The sequence below is a fragment of the Haliotis rubra genome, unplaced genomic scaffold, assembly GCF_003918875.1.
Source record: "Haliotis rubra isolate DU_JTF1 unplaced genomic scaffold, ASM391887v1 Scf69, whole genome shotgun sequence".
In the NCBI taxonomy this organism is placed as follows: Eukaryota; Metazoa; Mollusca; class Gastropoda; order Lepetellida; family Haliotidae; genus Haliotis; species Haliotis rubra.
In genome coordinates, this window is record NW_025767401.1 from 2,050,415 (window position 1) to 2,071,350 (window position 20,936).

Consider the following 20,936-nt stretch of genomic DNA (forward strand, 5'->3'; position numbering starts at 1 on the left):
GATGCGACGGTTTGAGTGGACTCGTCTATTTTTATCTCATGTTGGAACATCTGTGGAGGGGACATTCTTGGTCAAATTGACTTGATTTGATTTGCCAAACCGAGCAATTTCTTTGGTCCGTATGTTCAATGCCCATTGAGATGTCGTCTACTTGTCTAGATGTCTCATCAGCTTTCACAAACATATAATCTGTGAGGAAGTCCTGCATTTCACATAGTGTTTGTTTCGGTAGACTACATAGGGCAGTTGCCATCATTTTAGACAAATTTTCCTCAACTCTTAGTTAGATGAGGATGGAACTTTCGTCATGAAATCCCCATGGATCAATCCAATCCTTTGAGTTTTTAAGAATTCTACTTTTCTCAAATACTTTCTGCGAATATATAGAAACACTTCCTTTTTTATGGTTAATCATTGAAACAGGAATTTGATGGCACATTTACTATACCAAGCAACAAATATCTCTTTGTGTGCCTTTGAAGAGTGTTGGAACCTGTACAAAAGCGCATTACATGTTTTCAGGTAATAAAGTAAAGTCAAAATGTGTCAGTTGTGATGTGTGTTTAACAAACAAGCCTTAAATGTTTCATTTTTCGGTATCCTACCGACACCATATTATTTGATCAATCAATTAAGGTTTACTTATAATGGTTATGTTATTTACAGCCTTGTCGATGGGAAAACATACACAAAGTAATGACAAAACAATATTAAAATATTTTCAGATGAACAGCCGCTCTTTGCTTCAACACACGCAATGTAAGTATTGACATGAAACTATATTTATGAAACTATGGAACAACATGAACTCAAATATTTGTTTGTTCAGTGAAGATGTTTCTGCTTTAAACACAACTGCTTTAAAACGTGTTCATCTCTTTTAGAACCTCAGCACGTTACTTACCAGTAGGACATAATTGTAAGACGTAAACAACATGCCCATCGACGGGTATTTCATGAAGTTATGTAGCAGCATTTCTATCGTGAAAACTCTGAAATGGTGCACACGTTTTCGATTGCGCTTAAAAAAAAAAAAAAATATCAGGAAAATTCTTTTTTTGCTGCCACAATTATATTACTTTGCCGCAATGAGACATTTCATATCATAACTAATGTTGACAATACCAAGTAAAGGTTGTGGAAAATTGAAGATGGAAATGAAATTCCTTTCTGGCAATTTGGAAATGACCTTTTCAGTAAAATCCACATTGATCATCATGATCTCAAGAAAGATAAAATGCTTGATGCCACTTGATTATAATAAAATATGTCGAATTAACATTTTCAAATAATGGATTATTCACATAACAACTGTATAAAGCATTTTAATTCCTTTATGTACCAATTCATTTAGGCAAAGGAGATACCAAAATTATCAATTGGATGTAGATGCATAAGTTATATGTAACACGGATTGAACAACTATTGAAGTTACAGACACGTGGCAATGAATACTATAAGTGATGTATTCTGATAGATAGAAGCAGAAAGTTTGTATCAGCATTGTTGTACCGAGCAGAACAGGATAAACCTGTTGTTGCTTTGTTTTCATTTCAGACGTTTGTAAAGTAGATTCAATACCTGTACACATGACTCAAAATATAGCACGTACAGTGGCTATTCGGTAAACGATTGCCAACAAAACGTCCCTGGTTTCAGGGAGTACATGTAGGGTGACCGTGTTTCGCAAGTTCGAGTTCTTCGGGCCTCGGTCATGGCAATCCTTTAGTCAGACATGTTACTATGTGGTGACTCCACAGACAAAGTACCCATGAATTAACAGCAAGTTCTGGCGTCTTAAGATGTAGCTTGTGTACTCCCATGGACTCGAGAATAATACGAGGGCCTCCCAGCCTATTTCATGATAATTAGGTAATGCCATAAACATAAAGTTGATGGAAATGGAATCTGGGCATTGTCAATACTAGGCTTTTTAAATTATTGTTTATTCGGTGTCGAAATATTCTCGTTAACAAGGTAGGATGACCTATTACCCCATCTATCTAGAGACAGGAATGCCCATGGAACATTATATCACCAGTAAACTCCTTTTATACAAAATCTCAGTCAATTCTCAGATACTAGGACCCGGTTATCTCACAAATAATGTGTGTACATGTCTTGATGTTGTAAATGTATCTTAGCAAAATTATTTCTGTAGATACGGCGACAAGGGAAACTCTTCAACAGTATTTTACTACCTATCAACGGTTCATGTGACTGCTATATCTTAATCATTCCAAAGAGAAAGTTAGGTTATTCCCAAACATAAATTTACTTTCATTCATTGTCGATAGCTACAATAAGATTAAGAGTTTCTGAATGAGATGTCCTCTTCAACGCCACTTCATATCAACACACATTACACCAGTGCAGTTTTTGTACTTCGACAATCACTTCCGAGCCCGAGAATTTAATGGTTATCTCTGAATGACTGCAAGTTGTATGACCCATAAATACCCGAGTGACATTTAATCTATAATTCCAGAGGCTTTGGTATCTTTATTAGCCGAGATTAATTTTTATCCAGCTCATAAAATGCGCTAACTACTAAAGCCTAATTCTGGGAGCCATTTTCGTATCTGGCATTCGAAGGATTAGCGTGTCGTCATGGTGACGTCACAATGGTACATGTGAAGTACGTACACGATGTGAAAATATCGTCAAACCACTTGTCACGTACCCGTCCTGCTCTGATATTCCCAACACGGATAGCGGTAAAGCCCAGTATGTATTGAAAGTCAAAATACAGCCAAATCTCCGCTCCGCACGGTAATAACAACACAAAGGCACATTGAATGTGAGAGAGGGCATGCCTATAGTTCACCATAAAACGCCTTTCAGTTTGTCAATAGCATTATGATTTATTCTAATAGTACTGAGCGTGGTATTCTGGGTAAGGTTAATCTGTGCTTGTCAAACGAGGAATCTGAAATCATTAGGTTATGAGACTCAACCACTCACTTAAGGCTATAGTCAAAATATCAATCATCGGGTTTTTTTCTGATCCAGCTGTCATGTGCAGGTAGCCGGGATATAGTTGAGCAGTGTGCTGAACGTGAACAACAATATACAAATTATAGATTATAACTTATGAAGTGTGTTATAGATAAAATACATGTTAGTGTTTTTTTATCAAACTTCACGTGAAGGCAGGTTTATCAAAGTTTATTCATTGAACACATGTCTATAAAAAAGACAATTTTGTTCCAGTTAATGTAACAGATGTGTCCTTTTGTGCAGAACAATCATTGATCAATTGAACGGTTTTAGCTGTAGCTAGCACATAATGAAACACGCTGATTACTATGCGTTATTGTTCAAAAAAAAGAGAGAAAAAAAGAGGATATTTACTTTTATTTGTCTTAAGATCCGAATACATACTGAGATCAGCCTTGTAACATACTGTAAGTGAATGATAAGTGATGAACGATTATGTTAACACATACGCATAAGTGTTTCGAGAAAACAAAACGCTAATGTAATTTCCCTACTTGAGTTTCCAACTTAGTAGCATCACTGATGAAGAATAATAATTTTTGAATGAAGTGTAACCATATATAAGCGCGAATATAACAATTATCAAACAATAAGCCATGCATACCAAAACCATGTATTCCAATGATGACTAAAAATTACGTATTTCATCACAAGTAGCCCCCAAAAAAATTCCAAATTGAATAACCCCCCCACACACACACACACCCACAACAACAACAACTGTATGTAAAGCCATCTGCAACGAGTAACATTCAGAATTACTGGAAATAGCTCAGTTGTAAGAGGTGTTTTTCTAACGTATTACACTGTGAATAAAAATATGTTTGGTTTCCTTTAAGTTAGAAATGTTAAATTAGGTAGATGAGCACTTGGCATTCATGAAATAATCTTCCCATTATTTAATCAATTTCACAACACTTAAACTTCTAATCTATCAATACATTTGCCCTTTGTGTACAATCGTATTTACTACCTTAAACAATTCTCAGTTAGTACTGGAATTGTACATAGAATTAGAATGTAACGAGGTAAATCACATAAAACAACCGCCCAAGGTTTGGAGGAACGATGCACGACCAGCATTTTCCTAATGCCAAACCTCTGCCCTCTGTTGACACACACTGATTGCATTTGGTCGCTTTTTGATTCTGTGTACACTAGCGTTTACCCGAGGCTGGTAGGAACAGGGTGATAATTTGCCAGCCAAAGTTCACCATCAGGAAGTTTAACGAGCTAACCGTGACGTACACACAGTCCCACATGCACTAGGTTGTCCTGAGGTAATAACTCTCATGCTTCCTGGTTCATTTAAGTTTAACCATTTCCACTTTCAGTCTACTCAGATAATACGCACACGGACGGTTTCCTTGCATAATGAGGAGACTTGTTTTTCTTATTTTTGAATTTTCTGTTGTTTCGGTAGTAAAACTGACAACTTAACATGTAATGAGGTATTGTCACATTTATGCACGCATCGATATACTTTTGAAAAATAACGTTTTATGGATTCTTTGTAGACAGCATTCTTTGTAGACAAAGTTTAGAGCAACTTCTTGTCTCTTCATCGAGTATCATTCATCTTAGGACAGGACGAGATGAAACTCTAAGTTTATAAAGACTACATACCTTGTTTTGCACGAATGTTATGTATCCTTGTTCTTCCAGCTTTTAAAAGCCTCTTATCATGCAAAAATGTTTTAAGGAGACTTAAAAGAGCCTCATAAAGCTTCATCAAAGCTTTAAGATAATTTTATGGTACACATTTGGAGGACATTTTTTAACCAGAAGTACGATACAAGTACCTTTTTCAATGTGTACCATACATTCCCTTGTTTGTGACGGGTGCCATAGATGGGAAAGGATAGTCTCACGTTTTCGCGAACATTCATTTGAAGGCGATTTATAAACGCATGCTTGCGGATATAGTCGGAAAAGTACAAAGGAAAAGTTTCATGTCAATTAAAAATGGGTTTGTCTCTTTCATTTAGACGAACCACATATTCAACGCAGAGGTATTGCGAAAGGACTTCGTTGAGCAGTGACTTTAACTGAGTATAATGGAGATAGCATGTACCTGCACTTTTAATCCATCTGTGCTGAAAATGTAATCTCCGCAAATACTTGTGTATCGTTGCAACATTTCTCGTTACATGTACCGGACGTACGGCTGTGTGTTCCATTTATAAACGAAACGAACTTTGGGTAAAAAATATTTGACTGTATTTTCCGGCATGGTATGTGCATGCAAATGTAATCACTGAATGGGCATGACAAGTTTATAAATATACAAGTACATGCATTATAACATGCGACACGGATTGTGTTGCAATAAACGAGCACATGCTCACTTTGGTGATGATGATCCTATTTGAGGTTGGAGTGAGTGATTGTGAAATTATGTTGCTTTTAGCAATATTCACGAAGTTGGAAACACGATTTGGAAAAAGATGACCTACACACATTGTGCCAGATTTGCGGATCGAGTACCTGTTGAATACTTCAATACCATATCTGCATTACTACTGAAACAAATATATACTCATGATATAGTCACAATTGTACAATCGACTGTTTCTTATGGATGTGGAAAGGGTTTTGTCGCTTCTATTTACAATGAATACACTTCTTAAATGTAAGTTGTATAATGCGATGATTGCAGTCGCTGCATAGCATCATCTTCAGATATAGCAGCTATGTAGAAAAGAAAATGAAAACAACATGAGAAAGTATTTTTAAAAACTACACAGAAGATGGTCATAGTTTTCGCTTATGTTGGATGTGCCTCGCAATAGGTTCTCGTATGGTCAATATCCCTCATTCGTAAGTGGCATGTATATTAGATTGCAGACCTGGTTGACAGTCTGTCTAGCAGGGCGGGGCGTCGCTCCTTATATCAATCACTGGTTTATCGGGAGAAGACTCCAATCCGAGATGACGGCGGCAGCGTTAAACAACATTCACTCATTTGGTGGTAAACAAAATGCTGTATAAAATCATAACAATGTTGAATTATGAGCTCCGTCGTTTAGCGGTAAACAAAATGCTGTATATAATGATAACAATGTTGAATTATGAGCTCCGTCATTTAGCGGTAAACAAAATGCTGTATATAATGATAACAATGTTGAATTATGAGCTCCGTCGTTTAGTGGTAAACAAAATACTGTATATAATGATAACAATGTTGAATTATGAGCTCCGTCGTTTAGTGGTAAACAAAATGCTGTATATAATGATAACAATGTTGAATTATGAGCTCCGTCATTTAGCGGTAAACAAAATGCTGTATATAATGATAACAATGTTGAATTATGAGCTCCGTCATTTAGCGGTAAACAAAATACTGTATATAATGATAACAATGTTGAATTATGAGCTCCGTCATTTAGCGGTAAACAAAATGCTGTATATAATGATAACAATGTTGAATTATGAGCTCCGTCGTTTAGTGGTAAACAAAATGCTGTATATAATGATAACAATGTTGAATTATGAGCTCCGTCGTTTAGTGGTAAAAACAAAATGCTGTATATAATGATAACAATGTTGAATTATGAGCTCCGTCGTTTAGTGGTAAACAAAATGCTGTATATAATGATAACAATGTTGAATTATGAGCTCCGTCATTTAGTGGTAAACAAAATGCTGTATATAATGATAACAATGTTGAATTATGAGCTCCGTCGTTTAGTGGTAAACGAAATGCTGTATATAATGATAACAATGTTGAATTATGAGCTCCGTCATTTAGCGGTAAACGAAATACTGTATATAATGATAACAATGTTGAATTATGAGCTCCGTCATTTAGCGGTAAACAAAATGCTGTATATAATGATAACAATGTTGAATTATGAGCTCCGTCGTTTAGTGGTAAACGAAATGCTGTATATAATGATAACAATGTTGAATTATGAGCTCCGTCATTTAGCGGTAAACGAAATACTGTATATAATGATAACAATGTGGAATTATGAGCTCCGGTAAACAAAATCATTTAGCGTAAACAAAATGCTGTATATAATGATAACAATGTGGAATTATGAGCTCCGTCGTTTAGTGGTAAACGAAATGCTGTATATAATGATAACAATGTTGAATTATGAGCTCCGTCATTTAGCGGTAAACGAAATACTGTATATAATGATAACAATGTTGAATTATGAGCTCCGTCATTTAGTGGTAAACAAAATACTGTATATAATGATAACAATGTTGAATTATGAGCTCCGTCGTTTAGTGGTAAACAAAATGCTGTATATAATGATAACAATGTTGAATTATGAGCTCCGTCGTTTAGTGGTAAACGGAATACTGTATATAATGATAACAATGTTGAATTATGAGCTCCGTCGTTTAGTGGTAAACAAAATACTGTATATAATGATAACAATGTTGAATTATGAGCTCCGTCGTTTAGTGGTAAACAAAATACTGTATATAATCCTAACATTGTTGAATTATGAGTTATATCACTCAGTGGTTAACTTAAAACTGAGATAAAATATAATCTTAAAAACGTTGCAGTATGTGCTCCATCGCTCAGTGGTAAACAAAATACTGCAGATAATCCTAATAATTTTGCATTTTGGACTCCATCACTCACTTAGCGGTAAACAAAATATTGTATATAATTCTAACAATTTTGCTTTTTAAAAAAAGAAATACAGGTATATTATGGCTAATTAATGCAGCTTTTGATGCGTTAAAAACTGCTTCCTTGCAATAAACATCCATATCCTTTTCTCATGGATGTGTTTTCATTGTAACTACAGTGTTACATGCAGACTATGCTTATTATCAAGTTAAGATAACTAAACACATATTAATTAATGGTGTTGTTATACGCGTATCATTTGACAGTGACAGCATAAATTCAGGAAGCTAGTGGGGTAAAGGAGTGTTCTCAGTTTGTAGCCTGTGAGTTCCCGTTCGGCAATGTTTAACAGAGGCGGAGCAGAGTAAATGTTGGGTCCTCATGTCGCCATCGTCACATGGAACATTTGGCCAATTTACAACTTAATTAGTTATCATTGTTATGTGACGGACGTCACAGTAGGGGTCGAGGTGACTTTGCCATTAAATACGTATCGGTTACAGGGAGGCCTGCATTTTGGCGAAGCAACTGAGGCCTGGACCGTTCGTTCTAATAGACGCCGGTAGTGGGAGGTCTGTGGCTTCACGAGGGGCACACTTGCAATACCTTCGTGGAATTAGCTGGTTTTGTGTGTGTGCTTGATGTAACACATTGTTTGTGTATCAAATATTCAGGCACCGGTTACATTGATTCTGAGTTCCAATGAAGGATTTTGTTGTGGCGTTGGTGGTGACGCTGCTGTTCTTGGACAATGTCGGGACAGCCTCGAGCCAGGCCGATATGGTCGGCATCATCGTCCAAGACCCGGGCATGTCCAACACGGTCAGGGACATGGCCATGTCGTCCATGAATATGGTCAAGCAACAGGATATGATGTTCCTGAGAGCAGGTAATGGTATAGTATTATCATTGCACTTCGAGGGTAACCGACACCTCTTTATCAGTGGTTGATGTTGTTAATAAAACTGAACTCTGGTGATGTTCTGACACTCGTTCAGATTGTCCATTCTTGATATTGCTATATTCATTAAAGGGAAACATCGCCATATGTTCATAAGTTAAAGGTAGACTCCTCGGGTTCTTGAAATGTCGACCAACGAATGAACTTCTCGAATAAAATGTATTTAGCTGCCGTGAATTATTTCAATACACAAAACCCTCCTTAGTCCAGAAGCACCGGACATTTGTTCCAGATGATGAGTACTAATAAATACAGTTGATGCATGATCCGTGAAGAAAATCGTAAACGGTATTAACAACAGCAATACCGAAATATGTAACTTGAACACAGGAGAAAAGCAAGTGTCAGATATCACTGAAAGAAATGCTGTTGAGCTCCAAAGGCTTTGTTTTCGAATCAGGGTAATCCGCGATATGTTTCTAGCTTTCTAAGCACCATACAGTTGACTTACATCAAAGTGGCAAACTTAGCTTATGGCGTTTCTCCAACATCAGTTTGACACGCCGTGATATAACTGGAACAGCGTTAAACGCAGCTACCCAACTACGAGTTTACAGGCATGTAAAATACATCTGTTACATCACTTTATTACTTTAAGTAGATCATATACATTTATGGAATGTATTTGTCCATCATTCCTTAATTGTTGAAATCAGAAGGTACCGAAGTAGTGTGATTATGATACCATGGCTTACTGTGTACAACCTTCTCCATATATTTCGTGTATTGATGTAGGTGTTGATACAAAGGACATGACGTCAACGACAGGAATGAAGGCGATGTTCACACCGACCAAGAAGAGGGGGGTAGAGATGGGAGAGGAAGAGAGGGCTAAGAACATGCTCATAAAGGAACTGGCAGGGATGTAAGTGTAACGTGTCTGTCGCAACGTGTTCACACTTGTTTCTGTGTCTGTTCTCTTCTTGTTACGTGTCTGTTCTCTTCTTGTAACGTGTTTGTTCTCTACGTATTGTGTGTTGTCTGTTCCCTTCCTGTTACATGTCTATCTGAACGTGTTAAGTGTCTGTTCTCTGCTAGTTTCGTGTCTGTTCCCCGATGCAATTTATTATTGTTACATGTTCTTTGGGGGTGCAAGTGCATGTGTTTGTGCTGGGTGCCACGGATAATGCAGAGTACGCTCGACATTTCGCGAACAACGTGTATAACCACTACATGTGTTTGATCGTGCTTCATTAGTCGTGCGAATGACCTGTGAAGGTCCGGGTTCAAGTTGGTTTTCAGCAGTCCATATATTTTGTAAGATTGGGATCAGATGGCCCGGCTCGCTGACTAGGATGCAAATCGTGTCAATGAAAAACTTGACTGGGCCAGACTAGGTTTTTTTACAGACCGTCACCATAACGCTGGAATATTGCGGAGTGTGACGCTAAACAAACTTACAAACAAACAAATAGGATATAGTCGGAATCGATCAATAGTTTCTGCTTCCCATTATGGAAATGATATTATTTATGCTATAAATGGGAGAAGAATGTTGGGTCTAACTGACGATATATAATTACAACACCATAACATGTCCTCCAGCTTGAACGTCTCCAAGACCCGGATGGCAAGTGCCGTCAACACCTTGTTGGGGACGCTAGGGGTAGAGGTGCAGGGGCTCGGGACCCAGGACGACAACTGTGACCAGTTCCTAAACATCAGGTGTGACCCCTCCTCCAGATACCGGACTGAGGACGGCAGCTGCAACAACCTCCGGAAACCACTATGGGGCAGAGCCTTCATCCCGATGAGGAGGTTTCAGGCTCCAGAATATGATGACGGTAACTCATCTCTCACTGTATAACAGTACATTATCACCCCTTCACCTAGGGTCCAGGACCCACAATATGATGACGGTAACTCATCTCTCACTGTATAACGGTACACTATCACCCCCTCACCTAGGGTCCAGGCTCCACAATATGATGACGGTAACTCATCTCTCACTGTATAACAGTACATTATCACCCCTTCACCTACGGTCCAGGCTCCCACAATCATGACTAACTCACTGTCACTGTATAACAGTACATTATCACCCCCTCACCTAGGGTCCAGGCTCCACAATATGATGACTCATCTCTCACACTGTATAACGGTACATTATCACCCTCACCTAGGGTCCAGGCTCCACAATATGTAACTCATCTCTCACTGTATAACAGTACATTATCACCCCTTCACCTAGGGTCCAGGACCCAATAAATATGATGACGGTAACTCATCTCTCACTGTATAACAATATGTACATTATCACCCACTCACCTAGGGTCCAGGCTCCACAATATGATGACGGTAACTCATCTCTCACTGTATAACGGTACATTATCACCCCTTCACCTAGGGTCCAGGACCCACAATATGATGACGGTAACTCATCTCTCACTGTATAACGGTACATTATCACCTTCACCTAGGGTCCAGGCTCCACAATATGATGACGGTAACTCATCTCTCACTGTATAACAGTACATTATCACACCTAGGGTCCAGGACCCACAATATGATGACGGTAACTCATCTCTCACTGTATAACGGTACATTATCACCCCCTCACCTAGGGTCCAGGACCCACAATATGATGACGGTAACTCATCTCTCACTGTATAACAGTACATTATCACCCCTTCACCTAGGGTCCAGGACCCACAATATGATGACGGTAACTCATCTCTCACTGTATAACAGTACATTATCACCCTTCACCTAGGGTCCAGGACCCACAATATGATGACGGTAACTCATCTCTCACTGTATAACAGTACATTATCACCCCTTCACCTAGGGTCCAGGACCCACAATATGATGACGGTAACTCATCTCTCACTGTATAACGGTACATTATCACCCCCTCACCTAGGGTCCAGGACCCACAATATGATGACGGTAACTCATCTCTCACTGTATAACGGTACATACATTATCACCCTTTCACCCAGGGTCCAGGACCCACAATATGATGACGGTAACTCATCTCTCACTGTATAACAGTACATTATCACCCCTTCACCTAGGGTCCAGGACCCACAATATGATGACGGTAACTCATCTCTCACTGTATAACAGTACATTATCACCCCTTCACCTAGGGTCCAGGGTCCACAATATGATGACGGTAACTCATCTCTCACTGTATAACAGTACATTATCACCCCTTCACCCAGGGTCCAGGACCCACAATATGATGACGGTATCTCATCTCTCACTGTATAACAGTACATTATCACCCCTTCACACAGGGTCCAGGACCCACGTGCACTAAGCGATCATAACACTAAACCTCCTCTAAGTCCATGTTAGAGTGTGGCAAGTACGATTGTCGTACCGCTAAGATAGCTTTGTGCAAGTGTGCCCACATGTCGGTGATAATCCCGATAATCCAGACTATAATGTTTATCATTTTCAGAGGCAATCCTTAAAATATAAAGAAGCCTTATTTGGGCCGATGAGTACATACAAGTGTCTGCGGCATTAGGGGTGGTAACCGAATATGTGCAGTTGTTAAACCAGTACGTAAACACGTGATAGTTTATGTATTGTTAGAACCTTAAAGAAGACTATAATCGATTTGTAAAGCAAACATACCTTTGCCCTGCCGTAGCGTGTGTTTATAATTGTGGGTCAGGATACGCTCGTCTTTTAACAAATACGAAATATAGTGATAAGTCCCATATTCTCTACAATTCTGACAAAAACAGAATGTGTGCCTGTGAAAACAATGAAAAGCGATTATACAATGTGTTTGTTAAAGGTTTAACGGTAACTATCGTGGATATTTGGATATTTACGTCTCGTGGTTTTGATACTTGTACAGGCGTGTCAGCCCCCAGGGCAACGGGCCAGAACGGCCGGCAGCTACCCGGGGCCCGCACGGTCAGCCTGACGGTTCATGAGACAGACAACAGGGCCGGGTCCACAGCCGGGGCGACGACGCACATGTTGATGCAGTGGGGGCAGTTCCTCGATCACGACATCACCAGCACCCCCATACAGTCAGGTACATGCATATTGACTTGTTCTGGGGTAAAGTTTGATAAAACAGGAAAAGACGAATACTTCTCATCTCATGCTTGGTATATAAGGTAAATAATGAGAACAGTGAAACCTTCTGCTACTACTACAGCAACCACTACAGCAACTACTACAGTAACTACTACTACTACTACTACTACTACTACTACTACTACTACTACTACTACTACTACTACTACTACTACACTTACTACCCGTCAATATCCAGGTTTGATTTTATTCTTCAGTAACCCATGCTTGTCGTAAGAGGCGACTAACGGGCTCGGGCTCGCTGACTTGGTTGACACATGTCATCGTATCCCAGTTGCGTAGAACGATGCTCATGCAGTCGACCACTGGATTGTCTGGTCCAGACTCAATTATTTACAGACCGCCGCCATATAACTTGAATATTGCTGAGCGCGGCGAAAAACTAAACTCACACTACAGCAACTACTGCTACTATAGTTAACTACTACTACGACTGCTGCTGCTGCTACTACTACTACTACTGCTACTACCACTACTACAACTACTGTTACCACTACTGTTACTACAACATTACCTGCACGCACTACAGTAACTACTATTACTTCTACAGTATACTACTACTATCACTACTACTACTACCACCACCACCACCACCACCACCACTACTACTACTACTACTACTACTACTACTACTACTACTACTACTACCACTACTACTACTACTACTACTACTACTTCTACTGCTACTACTACTAAAGGATGTTATGCTGTCTCTCCAGGTGCTGAAGGTTCTAACGTAGGGTGCTGCATGGACGACGTGAGTGCGACCGGCAAGTCCATGATCAATATGACTCCAGAGGAGAGGTAGGAAACATCTCTTTACTTGAGGAAACATGCAAATCTTCATATTTGTTAAACAGTGTAATGGTTTTCATTTACCTTTATAGTGTTGGTTCTATAGCTGTGTATTTTGGCCATGTCGTTACTTTATAACGTGTTCTTTTTTTCAAGAGATATCTGTTTTCCCATTAAAATCGAAGCGAACGACCCAAAATTTCGTCGTAGAAGTTGCATGAACTTTGTGAGGTCAATCCAGATATCTAACACGGACTGTATGGTGGGTAAGTTAAACACAACCGTAGAAGGCAGGCATCACCTGTCCCACTACTTTCAACCAGCATTTACTAAGATCTGCACAAGCACGTCTGAGTTGCGTCGCATAGGCGTGACAGGATCCGCTGGTCGTTCATGAATATTCCAGATCAGGACGGGACCCTTGATCTTAAAGCACAGCGTTGATGCTCCTTGGTGAAACATCGGCATCTCTGAAGGCTTTCGTCAAAACTGAAGCTAATTTGTCCTCCTGTAACATAAACAATTAAACAATCACGTTACACATACATTTCATAAAACGCTTTCCATACTGCCATTTGTTTATATGGTCGCAAATGAATAAAGTGGGGATCTAGAATTCGGTGTTTGGGCTATGTAAGTAGATCAAGAATTGTCATACCTTGTACATTTTAGTACTGTTATGGATACAATCTCTGTGCAGCTCCAGTGGAACAGATGAACCAAATCACAGCTTACATCGACGGCTCAATGGTGTACGGGTCATCTGAAGAGGAGACACGGAACTTGAGATTCTTCAGGGGAGGTACGTCAACTCATTGCCAACTGAATGAACGAACTCATTATAGCTGTACGCCATTGCGTGTCGAATTCTCGTTAGTCGAACCGATGCCCATGTTCCGGCGAAATGCTTGGCTTTTATATAATGTGATCTTCTAGTCGAACTGGATGTGTCTAACCTTAGGGTGTATGGAATATATTGTTGTACAGCTTTTCAACACCTTCACTATGCATGGTAAGATGCAAGTTGTTAGGTATTGAAGATGTATGAGACAGCATACGATGCAGTTCCTGACATCATTTTGTTCAGTATCCCAATTAAAAAGCGACATGTTAAGATGATTTTAAATTATTTTCAAGGTCAACTGAGAACATCACGCAACAATCTACTTCCCGAAGACTCGGAGCCATCATGTCTTAGGACTAGGAGTACCGATTTTTGTTTCAAAGCAGGTAAATGGACAAGCAAAACGTATTCGGTGTTTACCGATCCTGATTCATACTTGTCTAACATTCAAGTTCTAAATGGCTTAGTGTCATGTTCTATAAAAAAATACATTTCACAGTCAAAGGATTTATCGGATATGATAAAACGCTTCCCTAGCTGCTATGCGTCTATTTGTATGGAGACTTTAGGGCGTATCGGGCTAATAATGATGGTCTTTTGTTTTCGAATACAAGTGCAGATATTGTGTATTGTGTACTGTTTCGGTAGTCACCAAAGTGAATATTTATACCATGTCTTCAATGCAATTTAAACACATTTTAATATGCATATATGTTATGGTGAGAGGGGACATCCTTGTCTTACACACAGTCCTATACCACGATTATAGGAGACACACGGGTGAACGAACAGATGGGCCTGGCTACACTTCACACAGTGTGGATGAGAGAGCACAACCGGATGGCCCGGGAACTCAGCCGCCTGAATCCAGCCTGGGAAGACGAGAAACTGTTCCAGGAAACCAGGAAGATCGTAGGCGCAAAGATTCAACATATCACGTATAATGAGTTTCTGCAGATTGTCCTGAATGATGACATAAGGAGACAGTTTGACTTGATGTCCAGGAAGCAGGGTTTCCAGGACCAGTATGATCCAAGCGTGGATCCTAGCATCAGGAACGCGTTTGCAACGGCGGCATATAGGTAGTAGCAATGAGTGGCAGAAATATACACGCTAGAATCCTTTCGCTAGAATTGGTATACTCATATATATACACTTAGGCTGTGAGTATGCGATAAAGGCTTTCTAAAACGAGACCCGTGAAGATCCGGGTTAAAATTGATCTTCAGTAACGGATGCTTGTCGTAAGAGGCGACTAACGGGATCGGGTGGTCAGGCTTGTTGACTTGGTTGACACATGTCATCGGTTCCCAATTGCGCAGATCGATGCTCATGCTGTTGATCAAAGGATTGTCTGGTCCAGACACGATTATTTACAGACCGCCGCCATATAGCTGGAATATTGCTGAGTACGGCGTAAACCTAAACCCACTCACTCACTTACTAAAACGGCTTCGTAGTGCATGTATATTTCATTGATTAATCGCTAACCCTGGACCCGTGATGATCCAGATTAGGGTTAGTCTTAAGCAAAAGGCGACTAACTGGAATGGTTCGTCGGGTTCTCTGACTTGGTTGATGTATGTCATCGTATTCCACCTATCGATCGATGCTCATGATGTCAGCCACTGGATTGTCTGGATCAGACTCGAACAGCTGGAAAATTGCCGGGGCGGTGTTAAACAACAGTCACACAAACTTTATAGCTGTATCGTTGTTGATCGCAAAATTTTCTTTCAAGGTCATTGAAAGACATCTACGCGATTATTCTGAATGATACTTAAGTATTTGTTCTTTAAAGACCTGCAAAACATACTACAGGTTAAGCATCGTAGCTCACCTTCAACTGTTTCAGATTTGGACACTCGCTGGTACGGACGATGTTCTCTCAGTATGGTCGGAACTACCGAAAGAAAGAGGACCTGAAACTAAAATGGAGTTTTGGCAATACTTCTCATATCATCAGGAACAACGGTAATGGCGTGGAAAGATACGTTCGCGGGCTCGTCAGTGACGCCATGGGTGACGCCGATAGATATATAAGTCCCCAGATAACCCAACACCTTTTCGAAGACATAGAGGGCCACAGCCTTGACCTTGCAGCTCTCAACATCCAGAGAGGTCGTGATCACGGGTTGCCTGGTTACAACCAATGGCGGAGGTGGTGTGGTCTTTCAACAGCTAGGTCATTCGGGAGTGGCCGAGGAGGCCTTGTGGACCATCCACCCCATGCAATCAAACAGCTGAAGAGTGTTTACGAGTAAATGTATACTTTGTTTGCTGTTATTATCTTTATAAAGATCTTTATGATCTCTGGTCTGTGTACTAGCCTGTTACTTACCTAAACGTTAAAGATTGTTTCTCCAACATTGACCCAATGCTCTTAAAGAAAATGGTAACCAGAGCTGTATCAACTATCAAACTCTCACCAAATCCTCGATATTTCCGAAATATTTCCCCTCGGTATTAGGTTTGAAACCTTTATCTACTGTTTATCAGGTTCTCTGAGTTGAAGGTGTTGGTGGTGGATATCACAGGGGTAAAAGTGTACCTTTGTTGGGTCCAGGTTAAGTTACGTCTATGGTCAAACGTTTGAAGACAGGTGAACGTATCCCAGTCGTGATGCCATGATGTCTATCACTGGATTGTTTGACACAGAGTTATTTACTGAACACTGCCATATAGGTGGAAAATGTCTATGTGTTTTTACAAGAAACAAACACACCTTTGTTCGGGAGATTTTGAGAACTCCAACCGCCAAGACCAGACGTCCTGGTCAGGTGACCAGATAACGTCAGGACGCCATGTTGTCATGTTGAAATAATAGGTAAAGTGATATGACACCCATGACATTAGGATTCAATGGCCATTATATATCTAACATTTTTCCTTTCAATTTGAAGCCGCCCTGACGATATCGACCTGTTTACTGGCGGCATATCCGAGAATAGGATCAAGGGTGGTCTTATTGGTCCCACGTTCGCCTGCATCCTTGCAAACCAGTTCAAGGCCCTCAAGGTTGGGGACAGGTTCTGGTACGAGAGGAATGACAGAGTTACTGGATTCACCAGAGGTTAGTTCGAAATCAGCTGTTTTTGTAGGGAAACTGACAAACGAGTGCGTGGAAGTTGTTTTACGCTACAGACAGCATGGCAGCTATATCCTGGTAGCCTTTAACGATCGAGTGTAGATCGGGTTTACTAGTGGTTGAAAGCATGAGCATGAAACACCATCAAAACACGATGACCCGTATTTATCAACGTAACAAAGCATGGTCAAAGGAGTTTTATTTGTCCTTAGATTTGATTTGTATTCCTCTTTACGACAAAACCACACATTAAACCACGAATACAAACAGAGTGTGTTTCAATAAAAAGATGAAAAACCTAATGCATCAGAGAAAACTTAATTCGGCCATTGAATCAGCGGTTTGGTGGACACTCGGTTTACTTCAAATCCATGGGTAACCAGAACTGTCCAGAATCGAGAACCTCAGAATCCATTATGGAAATGTTTCACCAGTGTTTGTAGTTCACCTTAACGAAGCATGGTCAATAGATACAACTCACTCGCCACTTACGACATCTGAACAGGCACCCCAAGGGGGCGTAACTGGTGTGGTGTGTCAGTGTCGACGAGAGGTATGGTTTTTGAGTAAAATATCTGATTTTAATAATGGGCGACATTGAATTGCATCACCGTCATTGTTCCTGCAGACCAGGTGAACGTCATCAAAGAGACCACCCTGGCTAAGGTTCTATGTGATAACACAGACATCGGCAGTATGCAACCTGCCGCTTTCAGAATGGTCAGAAACCAGTGAGTACAAGCGTGCATGTTATGATAATCAAAATAACTTCTAATTGCATCATCTAATAGTGAACTAATACATTGATGTAATGCTATGACTTAAGATATACAAACCTAGAAAGCATGCGTTCACAACTCATATTCCGAATTTTAAAAGGATGTTGCCAGACATGAATGGGAGGTAAATTTGTAATGAAGTGATTTTTAAAGAATATGTCATGTATATTTTCTTCATGCAAGTTTTATGAAGGGAATGCATACTTAGGGACCGATCTTGGTATAGTCGGGAAGGCCTGGGAGTTTGCTCTGTTTTAAACCATGCAGATTGTTATTGTGAAACATGGAACTGAACAATATTAATATTTTCACAACACGGTTTGGTCAGGTCATCTTGCAGGGAACAATTTCTTTTGGATTCACCTGAAGATGAATGGAACAAATAGTCTTTTCAGAATATATCCCAGGGCCCTTCCTGAATATCAATAGTCGGTGCCTGAATTCAATTAAAGGAATGGAATAGTTCAAATGTTTTCAATATTCTTAAAGGTATTATGCACGTATATGCATGTTATTGTTCTAATCATGCCTGTACGATATATAATGCCTGTTTATAGGGCTTGTTCTTTTTAATGTATCCTGGAATTGCACGTTGAATGTATTTCCAGGAACCAACGACAGGACTGTGAAGACTTAACTCAGCCCCAATTAATCCCCTGGTCTGAGAACTAAGTCGTCAATATCAACGTATATATCTACTTATATTGCATGCAAATATATAATGGCAAACCATATCAACATCCCCGAAGGACGGATTCTGTAATGAAACTTATTTGCAGAAACCAACGGTTGAGATGTCAAGAATTAACTCAGGCTCCCTTAAACCCGTGGTCCGATGATCCAGCAGGTAGGGATCTGAATGATGGAAATAGCGGAAATGGCAACAACGGCAATAATGGAAATGGCAATAGTGGCAACAACGGCAATAATGGAAATGGTAATAATGGCAACAATGGAAATGGTAATAGTGGCAACAACGGCAACAATGGAAATGGTAATAATGGCAACAACGGCAACAATGGAAATGGTAACAATGGCAACAATGGAAACAACGGTAGAGCATGGAGTGCTTGGGGTCAGTGGAGTAACTGCAACGGTATAATCAGCACAAGGTCAAGGTCATGTCTTCCCGGGTCAATATGTCTTGGAAATGGGTCCCAGAGGAAGCCCTGCGGGGACGAAAGCAGCTGGTCAAGGTGGGGACAGTGGTCCTCATGTACCAACGGGATGCAGACGAGGAGGAGGCGCTGTACAGGGGGGTTCCTGTTGTGTTCAGGGAGGGACAGTGAGGCGAAACAGTGCACAACTCCCCGGGACTCTGGCTGGGGACCCTGGGGGAGGTGGGGGTCATGTACCAATGGCAAGAGATGGAAGAAGAGGGTTTGTCTATCTTCTGTCGTGTATGGACAACCCTGCGTTGGACCAAGTTCAGAATCTCAAAACTGTGGAAACAGGAAATCAGACTGTTCTAAGAGCATTTATAGAATTATTTCTCATTACGTCTGTAAATGAAACAAAAGACGTTTTCTTGATACCTAATACTCGTACAAGTCATTGTTGCAATCTTTTAATGAATTGTAGTAATGCTCTGAATCAAATATGCCGGGTTGGAATGGTTCGCTTCTTGTTTTTTCCGAGTTGTGTGAGTAGGAAAGGGTAATAAACAGTATATCCCAGATATTGTAGAAACTGTGATTTCTATTTTTTCGGTAGAACTTAAATGCTTTCAACTTTCCCGCAAAAACATTAAACAGCGTGATGAATAAGAGAGTGGGTTTAAAAACTAAGATGAATCTTCCACTGAATCAGAACTGACAAGAATCGGGGAACCTCAGGAATCCATAATGGAAATGTTTGACCAGTTTTTCTAGTTCACGTGACCATTACTATATATCACAAGGCTTGGCGGCATTCGCGACCCTTTAGATGGGTGTTGTTTGATATCTGGTGATCGTTACTAAATTTAATACCATATTCTATCCGAACTTTATGCCGAGGTATTGGTAGGCATTCGGTTTACCAAATTTATAAGGAAAAGAAACATTTATGAATTCTAAGACAACCAGATGATCTAAATAGGCATTGGCAAATCAGTGATTATACTGCTTAATAGATAGAAGCGTTGTGACTAAATGCATACAGTTTGAAATGCAAATGTTTGTCAAAGTTATGATGTGTTTTAAAAATCACCAGTGGGTGGTCGAAGGGAAATATCCCCGAACGAACGAACCTCCAAAACTGAAGACCACCATATCCTGTGGACAGGGTTGGGCGTATGCGTACTAGGGCTGTAACGGTGCATCGAACTATCGATGGATTGCGAATGTTGAGTCTCCGATAGCAATTAATTGATAGTAGAAACGAAAAACTATCGATGCATCGATAGTATGTGTGACTATCGATAGTTTAGTAATTGACTTCCGTTGGTTAATGCGCAGTGCAGAATACAGGAAGTACCAGATTCGTTCACTTTGATTTAGAGTTATCCGCCCCGGTTACCTGTTAAACAAACATGACGGAGTTTAAAATTATAAATAACAATAAGTTTATGTTTTATCTGTTTACTTGATCTGGTTTCTTGCCAGTTATCAAAAGAGACACTACTTCAACTTGTTTTATTTCATATGAACTATACATTCATTTTGGAAATGACTTCGAATGAGACAATTCAAAGAGACTGACTGACTGACTGAGTTTAGTTTTACGCCGCTTTTAGCAATATTCCAGCAATATCACGGCGGGGGACACCGGAAATGGGCTTAACACATTGTGCCCATGTGGGGAATCGAACCCGGGCCTTCGGCGTG

General features: G+C 40.0%; 1 protein-coding gene across 2 annotated transcripts; it reads left to right on the plus strand.

Moving 5' to 3' along the window:
* The first annotated feature begins 8,165 nt into the window (after nt 1-8,165).
* On the plus strand, nt 8,166-19,809 carry LOC124258334 (peroxidase-like). Of its 2 annotated transcripts, none has more exons than XM_046692424.1 (13): nt 8,166-8,486; nt 9,294-9,423; nt 10,104-10,342; nt 12,376-12,558; nt 13,343-13,427; nt 13,575-13,684; nt 14,119-14,220; nt 14,556-14,648; nt 15,032-15,344; nt 16,118-16,522; nt 17,166-17,335; nt 17,979-18,081; nt 18,909-19,809. In XM_046692424.1, exons 1-13 carry the CDS (start codon nt 8,300-8,302, stop codon nt 19,639-19,641), a joined length of 2,853 nt encoding a protein of 950 aa, XP_046548380.1. In that variant the 5' UTR covers nt 8,166-8,299; the 3' UTR covers nt 19,642-19,809. The 2 variants fall into 2 exon arrangements, with proteins under 2 accessions (XP_046548380.1, XP_046548381.1); XM_046692425.1 differs by having other exon boundaries at nt 18,738-18,999.
* Nucleotides 19,810-20,936: the final 1,127 nt, after the last annotated feature.